Genomic DNA, 10,321 nt, shown 5'->3' on the forward strand with positions numbered 1-10,321 from the left:
ATATGGCTGAATGACATCAGGCGAGGTCTTCTTGACCGTTCAGTCTCCTGTCCTTTGACTATAAACAACATCCCGGCTGTTAGGCTATAGTGTTTATGTCCCGTTCTGCTTCACTGATGTTCTGTTTTCCCCCTCTTCAGCTAATTAAAGAGCCTATTTGTTTTTTATTCCCAGGACACGGAGGGTTAGAGAGAGAGAGAGAGAGAGAGAGAGAGACTGTCCGTCCGGCGGAACATCCTCACCGGGGTTAGGATTGGCTGTCGAGTCGCATGGATAAGAGGGTAGGTTGGCTCTTGATCGAGGCAATACCATGTAGCCTACATTACAATTTAGATAGAATTCAATAGCCTACTATGGAAATAACGCAGATGAAGATAAACTACACACACATGATCATTTCATAGTAAAATAGCATAATAGGTCCATATCAAATTCTTCGCGCGATCTTGTTTTAATTTTAATTTGGCCGTGGAATATCTCCGTTCGGTTTCCTCTGACTGGATGGGTTGCACCCATAGAGTTGCACCCATGGTTCTCAAGCATTTCAGGTCAAGGACCCCCACATGTAGCCTATTTGGCCGCGGACCCCCATCTGAAAATGGTTTGTGCCAGCTAGGGACCCCCAGAGGAGAAGATTTATGTTTTAAAAACAATCTAAATTATTCAAGATTTTCCAACAAGCGCCTGCCGTCGCTGCGAGCTTGTAGATCTGCTATTTTTGAATAGCCAGCTTATAAGTGGATAAAGTGGTTAACATGATTGTGACGCTATGCTAACTTATTTGGCTGGGGACCCCCTGGAAACCCCCCCCAAGGACCACTGAGGGTCCCCGGACCCCACTTTGAGAGCCAATGAGCATATAGAGCCGACTGGATGGCATGGAGGTTGATGATGTTTTGAAAAACTTAGACAGGTAAAGGACTAATCGCCCAAAACATTATAATTAGCCTTTCGAAGCGGGTTCGCGCAGTTCAAATGATGCCCACAAGTTGAGGCGATGAGGTGATATTGTAACACAACACACCTCAAACCCGAGACAGTCTAGCCCTACCTACTCTAAAAATAATAATGCAAAATCATCTCGGGTGAAAGAGTTCGTCCTTTTCTCCTAAAACAATGAGGATCAATTGCAGCTTTAATAGTGTTAGTCAGCACATTGTCCAGCCACATGAGGGCCTGTGTGCGTGTGTGTGTGTGTGTGTGTGTGTGTGTGTGTGTGTGTGTGTGTGTGTGTGTGTGTGGGGTTCGGTAAGTAGGTCAGGTTTTGTGCTACAGTGGAGAGACATGAATATACCGAGAGACGCTATGAAGTGGCTGAAAAATCACTGCAAACACAACAGAGATGGACGCACGTATATATATAGGGCCTGTGCACGCATTTAGGAAACATGCAGCAATGCTATGTCCTATGTGATAGCATATATAGCAGCCTACTGCTTTCTTGGGTTTATCCTTTTTAGCATCGTTTCGTATGAAACAGTTTTTTTTGGGCAAACTGTTAATAAAGTATTCAATCAATCAATCAATCAAAGTAGGTCCCTTTGACTGGGTCAACCTTTACGTGTTTTTGCGTAATGAAGCAGAATAGGCTACGCCAACGTAACATGCTGTCATTAGTAGGCTATATTTAGGCAATATGAGCATTTAGTTTGACTTTGGTCAATGTAGCCTATTTTTAAACTGGCACAAATTATGGGTTAAACTTAAATTGTGGTAATTAACGAAGTAGGCCCAGAGATAAATTGAGAAATAGCCTATGGTTAGGCATCGGTATGGACTTTTGAATGTGAGAGATGAACCAGAAAGAGGTTGCAAATGGACCATACAGATGGAAATTGTTCCTATAGCAGTAGAATCAATCGTTAAAATGTTTGCTCCAATAAGTTGCAACTTTATTTTGTCTAATTTGTCACTAAAGAAACTTTAATTAGGCTACTTTGCCATGTCTGACTACAATATGTATGATTGGCCTGATCGTTATCAACTCAAACGTATTGTATAGGCTACATAAAGAAAAAAAAAAAATATTTACTTTCTAAAAAGCTTTGGCTCTTGTAGACCTAAATTGCAGTGATGGATTTAATAATTTTCATTATAACTTTGTAGGCTTTTGCAATTAATACATTTTAAACTGCTCTCGTCAACTTATTCCATGCTATAAAGTTCGTTAGAATAGCCTACTTCTCAACAAACTCTTTTAACATTCAGAAAAAATATATATTGTGAATATAGCCGATCTACAAGTAGCTCACACTGCCTTCCGAGGCAATAAAATATCTGCTATTCTCACAATTTTTGCCTCTTATATAATTTGACAATTCGGCCAATGTTTTAATAGTAGCCTATATAGTTTGTTGATTACTTTTAATACTCAGAACTCGAAGTAAGCTATCCAGGCGGTCTAACCACTCTTACATGTCCTGTTAAAATAAATAACAAAAACAAAACTTTAAAAACGAAAAGAATCACATCTAAAGCTCTGTTCTGAAAGGGAAAATTCGAGGAATTCGTCATCTTGACTTCGGCTCTTTGATCATGTGTTTTGACGCACAGCCGACAAATCCGCACTGAAATTCGATAGTGGCCGCGCGTAAATCTGGCACGCAATCTGATAGTGGCGATTGTGTTAATAGCTAGCCCTCCATAAAACTAAAAGGTGTCTCGGCCAGACCGCGGAGCAGGTGCTTTCTGTGATCCATGTGGGGCCACATGGGACCCTGATTGGGCCCAACTTTAATCCACCAGAAAGAGAAACAGAGGCACTTCTGCTGACATGGGTTATAATGCCACCTTGGAGAGGCTGTTGTGGGGGAAGCACAGGGGGACACAGGAGGCCTACTGCATGCTGAGAACCATGGAAAAAGGCAGTGGTGGAAAAAGTACTACATTTTTTTACTTAAGTAAAAGTATAGATACTGCAATGTAGAAATACTAGTATTGGCATCAAAAATGTACTTAAAAGTGCCAAAAGTAAAAGTACTCATTATACAGAAATTCTCATTTCACAATTACTTGTTACTTGAAAATAGCAGATCTACAAGCTCACAATGCGTCACATCGCGAAGCATTGTGAGCTTGTAGATAGGCTATTTTCAAATGGACGGAATGTAGGGCTGAAGTGATTAATGTATGTTTTGAATAATAATCAAAATCTACAAAGTAACTAGTAACTAAAGTTTCCAAATAATTGTTTGCCTCTGAGATGTATTTCGAGCAGAAGTAAAAGTACTGAAAATTGGAAATACTCCAGTAAAGTAAAAAAGAAAGACCTCAAAATTGTACAAGTACAGTATTTGAGTACATGTATTTAGTTACTTTACACGACTGAAAGAGAAACAGAGGCACTTCTGCTGACATGGGTTAATAATGTCACCTCGGAGAGAGGCATGTTGTGGGGAAGCACAGAGCGGCACAGTATAGGCCTACTGCTGAGAACCATGGAGATAGGAGGAGAGAGATATATAGAACGACAAACAAGAGTTTGACTTATGTTTATTAATGAAGTCGTGTCTGTCAGAGTCAGACTGTGTGTGTGCGTGTGCGTGTGCGTGTGCGTGTGCGTGTGCGTGTGCGTGTGCGTGCCTGTGTCTGTGTCTGTGTTTACACGTTTTTGTGGTTGTGTATTTGCGGTCTCTGATAAGGCCCCGGAGAGGGTTGTGTACAAGCTGTGTCGGCATGGTTCCTGTCTAGTCTGAGTTTAGGAGGGAGGAGAGAACATTAAATATTACACACGCACGCACAGTCATCTGTTGTGTCATTCTCTGGAGGAGAGAGTGTGCTCTTCTTGCCTTTCCCACTGATTACAGCGTCAGCATGCAATAATATCTATATGCACGGAGAAACAGACATAGGAATACATTCTCGTTCTCATTATGCTGTAGCTCTATGCACACTCACTCACACACACACTCAGTAGGCCTTCATGTAAACACTCACACATGCACTGCCATCGCGTACTATAGAGGAAGATACACTTTGGCTAGAGGTAAAGGACTGTACACAAAACAGATCGTCTTGGTGACCAGTGACAAAGCCCATCACATGACTACACTGTCACCAGTTCGAGTCCCAGAGGGGACTTGTGTTGTTGGATGCCATCTCTCTATCCTCTCTTCAACGATCTCTCTCCCCGACCCCCTTTCCTCATAAATCAATAAAGCAGCCATGAACAATAATCTTCACATTTTCTGTTTTTCAACTTTTTTCAATTGTTTGAAACTTTTAGAAATAACTTGTGGACAATTTTGAAAATGGTGTAAATGAGTTTGAAAATGTTTGTCTACACATGGCCAAAATGGGGACTGGCAGGTTGAAAGTGGTGAAAGAAAAGCAATCCACACAAGCGGTAGAGTTACCAATAGGAGCCTATACAGAGATAACCACAGAGATATATATGGTGATTCCATCTGACGCTCTCTGTTTGCGTCTCCTCGTCTTCCAGTATGAAGAGCTGGTGCACTACCCGGGGTCGGAGGGCATGGCTGTGGCGGGGTACGGAGACGCTCTGAGGTCACTTCCTCCCCCGCACTACGGACACTCGTCACACGTCGTCCCGGACTCCCTCAAACACCACAGAGACCAGATCTATGGGTGAGTGAGTGTGTGTTTACGTTTGTGTGCATTTGTGGATTTTTTATTATTATTGCTGTGTGTAATGTTGATCTACTACAATAGTAGATCTACAAGGTCATAGCACGGCACTATGAGCTTGTATATCTGCTATTTTTGAATAGCCAAAGAAATCTAAAATTACAGAGATGCGTTCCCGGATTTAATGGGTTAAATGTGGTGTACTAAGTGATATTTATTTTATTTAAAAACGTGTTTTTCTTTTGTTAAAAACTTAAAGCTCTTTATTCGGATAGGAATCATTAGGTCTACTATGGGATATTAGTAACAGGGGTCTTCCCTCTCTCCAACAGTTTTGTAAACAGAAAATAGCCTACATTTGCAGGCCGGGATAGCAGTTTATCCAATCATTTATCCATTAATCAGCTTAAACTTGATAGTGTTCCGGTTAATTTTTTTGTTTCTTCACTTCCCATTTCAATCGTTGTTTTCTGTTTACTAAAGAGCTGGAGAGATTGACTACTATATAGGATTATATTGAACACTTATTTTTACACCACCTAATAGTACAAACAATATTACAAATTACTGCTACTATTACAAACTATTTACTCAAATCATAAAGAGAAAAATGTGGCTATAACTGGCATACGATTACTTTATAAACGATGTAATATGTACACTATAGATTATAGAGGTTGGAAAAGCAACCTGGGTAGATATGGGTAAATGTATGTAGGCTACCGCATGTGTTACTTTTGTCTAAGCCAGTGTGCAATGAGAGAATGTGAAACCAAAACCAAATTAACAATGCTTTATGCAAACTTTATGCAAACTTGGTCTACACATCACGATGTTTAAAGTCTACATGCGCTTATCTGATTAGTGAACTAAAATAAATGATATGTACATATACTTGTCCTTCAAAGTGTATTTTAACCCTTTCTACCCAATGTTTGTTATGTGTACATTATGTTAAGTGTTAATGTGTTACTGTGCAGTATGTTAATTGTCTGTGTGCGTGTGTGTGTGTGTGTGTGTGTGTGTGTGTGTGTGTGTGTGTGTGTGTGTGTGTGTGTGTGTGTGTGTGTGTGCGTGTGCGCACATGCAGTCACCCGCTGTTCCCACTGCTGGCCTTAGTCTTTGAGAAGTGTGAGCTGGCCACCTGCTCCCCTCGGGACTCCGCCTCCCTCTCGGCCACCTCCCACCTGACACTCCCCGGCATGGTCGGCATGACCAACAATCACAGCGACGTCTGCTCCTCCGATTCCTTCAACGACGACATTGCCGCATTCGCCAAGCAGGTGAGTGACAACTCCCAACGGCCAATAACGGAGCAGAGACCAATAACAGCTCATAAGCTTTTTAAACCCCCCCCCCCCCCATAATATATCGCTGCTGTCAGGCAGAAACCTTTTTATGTTTTCTCGTAAATTAATGCCCTACTTCATCATACTGTGCTGTGTCACACAGAAGTAGCAAAAAAAGCCGATCTACCAGCTCAAAACGGGTCACGTTTTGAGCTTGTAGATCGCCTATTTTTGCTATTTTTGAATTTGAATCCTGAAAAGTAACGTTTTTTTGGACATATGAGGTTTCCACCCGACAGCAACGACATGACTGTGCACGTTACTGTATTGACATCCTTTTGTGTTCCAGATTCGTTCCGAGAAGCCAATATTTTCTTCCAATCCCGAGCTGGATAACCTGGTATGATGGAGTTGCTACTGTCGCATTATTAACGATCAAAAATAAACGCTCAAACGGCAGGAAGGATGACTTATGTAATCATGTGTGTCCTCCTCTCCACAGATGATCCAGGCGATACAGGTGCTACGCTTTCATCTGCTGGAGCTGGAGAAGGTGTGTACCGCAACAAGCTCAGGCCATGACATGAGACAGTGTTTCTCAAATGGCGGCACTAGTACGCCTATAAGGGTCTTTTTTTCTTGTCTGATTTTGGTTGTGATCAATTTATCTCACATATCAGTTAAAATCTGGAAATGAAAACACATTTGAAAACTATTTCATATGCCGTGTATTTTCAACACAACCAATTGCTATTATACGTAAGCCACCCGACAATGAAGCAAAACGACAAGTTGCCGGCTAGTTCGCTGCTTCGTTTTATGAGCTGGCCTGAGTGAGTTTTATCAAAGCTCAAATTTATTCAAAATGTGTCAGTATCATGACAAATGTTTTGTGCTTGCATGGTGAAGGGGGCAATCAGCTGAAAAATACTGTAACGGGGGTACACTAGTTACAGAAACGTTGAGATCCACTGACACACAAGACTCACAGCTGTCACAGGCTGGCCAGCAAATATATTGAGAACAAAGAAGAAACATGAGTAAAAATTAAGTACAATCATACTGGTGATACTGTGCAAATAAAAAAATATGACTGATTTCATTTGTGTTTTTAAATATATAGTGATGGATTTATTTCAAAGGAATACTCTTTTTCACCAACAACAAAAAAAGCTATATCCATATTTTCTCTCACGTTTTCCTCTCCATGTGGACAATCACTGCTGGTTTGGATACTAAAAGCTGTGTATTGATTTGTGGTCTCCCTGCAGGTTCACGACCTGTGTGATAACTTCTGCCATCGCTACATCACCTGCCTGAAGGGCAAGATGCCCACCGACCTGGTGCTGGATGACCGGGATGGCGGGTCCAAGTCTGACATGGAGGATTTCACTGGCTCCTGCACCAGTCTGTCCGAGCAGGTAGGTTCATCCATGGGAACCAACTGGGAGACAGTTAACTCATTAAGACCGGGAACGCAGCACATGTGTGTCATTTTTAGATTTCTATGGCTATTAAAAAATAGCAGATGTACAAGCTTATAGTGCCGCGCTATGAGCTTGTATATGCTATTTGTTATCTTAAAGCGAACATTTGTAACTCAAATCTTTGCTTCTTGGGGTCCCTGGAAAATAATATTTAACAAATGTTCGCTTTAAAAAAATATATATTCAAAGATTTGCACAAATTTTCAAGATTTTACAAAAATAGCAGATCTACAAGCTCATCACTATGAGCTTGTAGATCTGCTATTTTTGAATAGCCAAAGAAATCTAAAATGACACAGATGCTTCCCCGGTCTTAAAGGGTTAAGATAACTGGTAGCACTGGGACTTATGCCTGAATTATACTTTGTTGTGCGATGGTGTAATGTGCCGGACAGAGGCTATTTTCGGCGTGCAACCAAATTCGAAAAGTATAAAGTATAAATTAGAACGCCAAGCCTGTTTCGACTCTGGCCCTGCTTCTGCTTCTTTCAGTTCATCACCACTACAATCGCTTTCTCTGTCCCCAAACCCTCATTTTTCATCTCTCTCTGTGTCTGTACCTTTCTGTGTGCAGAACGCGGCATGGTTACGGGAACCAGATGAGTGTGCCACAACTCCTCTGGGAACCCCTGGCACCTGTGGCCTACCTTCACACAGCACAGGAGACAACTGCAGCGACACAGGTACAGTACTGTATGCACGCGCGCGCACGCACACGCACACACACGCACACGCACACGCACACGCACACACATGCACACGCACACACAAGCACACACACAAGCATGTACGTGCGTGCGCACACGCACACGCACACGCACACACACACGCACACGCAGAGTCATGCCCTCTCTTTCGCTCTCATCTCCCATAGCCTACACACAATAAATATGTATGTACAGAGAGAATATGGAACGCAGAAGTGCACAGCTGAGGCAACTTCAAGGATTCTCTGATTCGAGCACATGCAAAATCACACACACATTAGTATTACTAAATACTCGTGACATTTTTTTTTTTGGTGGAATTTTTAACCCTAACCCTAAAGCCGGAAACAGCCGATCTACAAGCTCACAACGCGTTGCAGTGCGTTAAGTTGTGAACTTATAGATACGGTGCACGACACTGGCAAGTATATAAATCAGGCAAAACTCGGACCCTTTTGCAAAAAAGTCTTACACAAGTCTAGAAATACAAGTGCACACACACGCACACACACACACACACACACGCACACACTCGGCCCTTCCGTTCTGACGTGACGTGTGCACGTGGTCCCTGCAGGTGACGGCATGGACGGAGGCGTGAATTCTCCCAGCACGGGGGAGGAGGACGAGTCGGACAGGGACAGGAGGAACAACAAGAAGCGAGGCATCTTCCCCAAGGTAGCCACCAACATCATGAGAGCATGGCTCTTCCAGCACCTCTCGGTAAGAGATCACATACACACCCCTCCAGTGGCATTTGGTTGAAGGGCTGTTTTATTGGCTCACCTCGTCATAAACGAACGCCCTTTCACCGTAAATTGTCGTGTGACAGTGGCAGGCAAAAGTGGCGAAAATAGCCGATCTACAAGCTCACCGCGTGAGCTGCTTGTAGATCTGCTATTTTGGCTATTTTGTTTGGGGGGGGGGGGGGGGGGGGTAAATAATACATTTTCCGAAACTTTCCACCTATAATGACACGCCCAAAATAGGGACACCAAGTCCAAAGTAGTCAAGTCTGTCTGTGGGTTTTATAAATATCATGTGCAACCAAACAAAAGTGTTTACAAGAGCCGACTAAATAATAACTACATCGAATCTATTGGAATTCAATTGAATCCATTTATATTTCCTGACAAGTAAACGGTTTTGGACATACAAGGTTTCCGCCCGACAGCGACGATATACACAGTAGAGGGCTGTGAGGGGGGGGGGGGGGGGGCTGACATGATTCACCCCATTCCGGGAACTGAACCCAGAGGACGCTGAGGCTTTGTGGTCGCCGTTGTTGCTGGCTGAGTCACAGAGGAGGCCATTCACTGTCATGTTTTTATCATTTCAAATGTTAGCATTTCCCACGTTTGGATACGCAACGAATTTGGATAACGAGTGATTAACTCTGAGGATTAATAAAGTAGGCAGACCACAGAGCAGCGTTTGAAACAAAAGAAAGATTGTGCCCCGAGAAGGAATGAAGAATGACAGAAAAGCGTACAGGGGGGATTTAGTGCGAGAGAAAATTACATTTGACGAGCGTACAGAAGCACAAAGAGAAAAACGCAAAATGTAGATTTGAATTAATAGTGGAAAAAATAAAACAGGGATTAAACAATGATGTGAATATGGTCACTATTGAATTAGAGATAGAGAGCGCAGAGAGAGTAATGGTTGGCGGGGCGGTTAGATTGATAATTAGCGACTAAATGAGGCAGGTCAAACGATGCTTCACTCCAATTATACTGTACAAGAGACAAAGGGGAGGGATGGGCCAGGGGGAGAGAGAAGGAGAGAGAGAGAGAGAGAGAGAGAGAGAGAGAGAGAGAGAGAGAGAGAGAGAGAGAGAGAGAGAGAGAGAGAGAGAGAGAGAGAGAGAGAGAGATGGAGAGATGGAGAGATGGAGAGGTGGGGGGTTGTGGTTGAAATATGAATTCAGATGTAGAGTCATCAGTATTCAACCCTACATGCTCATTGCTTTCACATAAGATATTTCATCCTTTATTGGAGCTGGATGGGGGCCTTTATTAAGTTCACTGTAATCTCAATCTGCTCTTGCTTCTTTTATAAGCTTTTATTCCCATGCACGTTTGAATGAAGGCACCGAAGACATTAAGCGCGATAATGATAAACTCCATGACATTTTCATTTCTTATGAGCGTTAAACGTCCCAAGCCCTGGGTTTGTGTTTGGATGTGTGCGTGACACTGTCCTGTGTGTGCCCGTTGTGCAGCACCCGTATCCGTCCGAGGAGCAG

At 42.7% G+C, this 10,321-nt stretch overlaps 1 protein-coding gene across 1 annotated transcript in view; it reads left to right on the top strand.

The window, feature by feature from the left end:
* Nucleotides 1–206: 206 nt before the first annotated feature.
* The window catches only part of meis3 (myeloid ecotropic viral integration site 3), a 12,316-nt gene continuing 2,201 nt past the window's right edge, over nucleotides 207–10,321 (top strand). The window contains exons 1-9 of the mRNA XM_080427950.1: nucleotides 207–281; nucleotides 4,442–4,590; nucleotides 5,681–5,873; nucleotides 6,229–6,279; nucleotides 6,382–6,432; nucleotides 7,151–7,300; nucleotides 7,941–8,049; nucleotides 8,651–8,796; nucleotides 10,298–10,321. The exon at nucleotides 10,298–10,321 is cut by the window's right edge and continues 53 nt beyond it. Coding sequence (XP_080284076.1) covers nucleotides 270–281; nucleotides 4,442–4,590; nucleotides 5,681–5,873; nucleotides 6,229–6,279; nucleotides 6,382–6,432; nucleotides 7,151–7,300; nucleotides 7,941–8,049; nucleotides 8,651–8,796; nucleotides 10,298–10,321 — 885 coding nt within the window. The 5' untranslated portion in view covers nucleotides 207–269. The remainder of the gene's footprint in view (nucleotides 282–4,441; nucleotides 4,591–5,680; nucleotides 5,874–6,228; nucleotides 6,280–6,381; nucleotides 6,433–7,150; nucleotides 7,301–7,940; nucleotides 8,050–8,650; nucleotides 8,797–10,297) is intronic.

This window comes from Gymnoscopelus braueri, assembly GCF_963280865.1.
Source record: "Gymnoscopelus braueri genome assembly, chromosome: 5".
Classification (NCBI taxonomy): Eukaryota; Metazoa; Chordata; class Actinopteri; order Myctophiformes; family Myctophidae; genus Gymnoscopelus; species Gymnoscopelus braueri.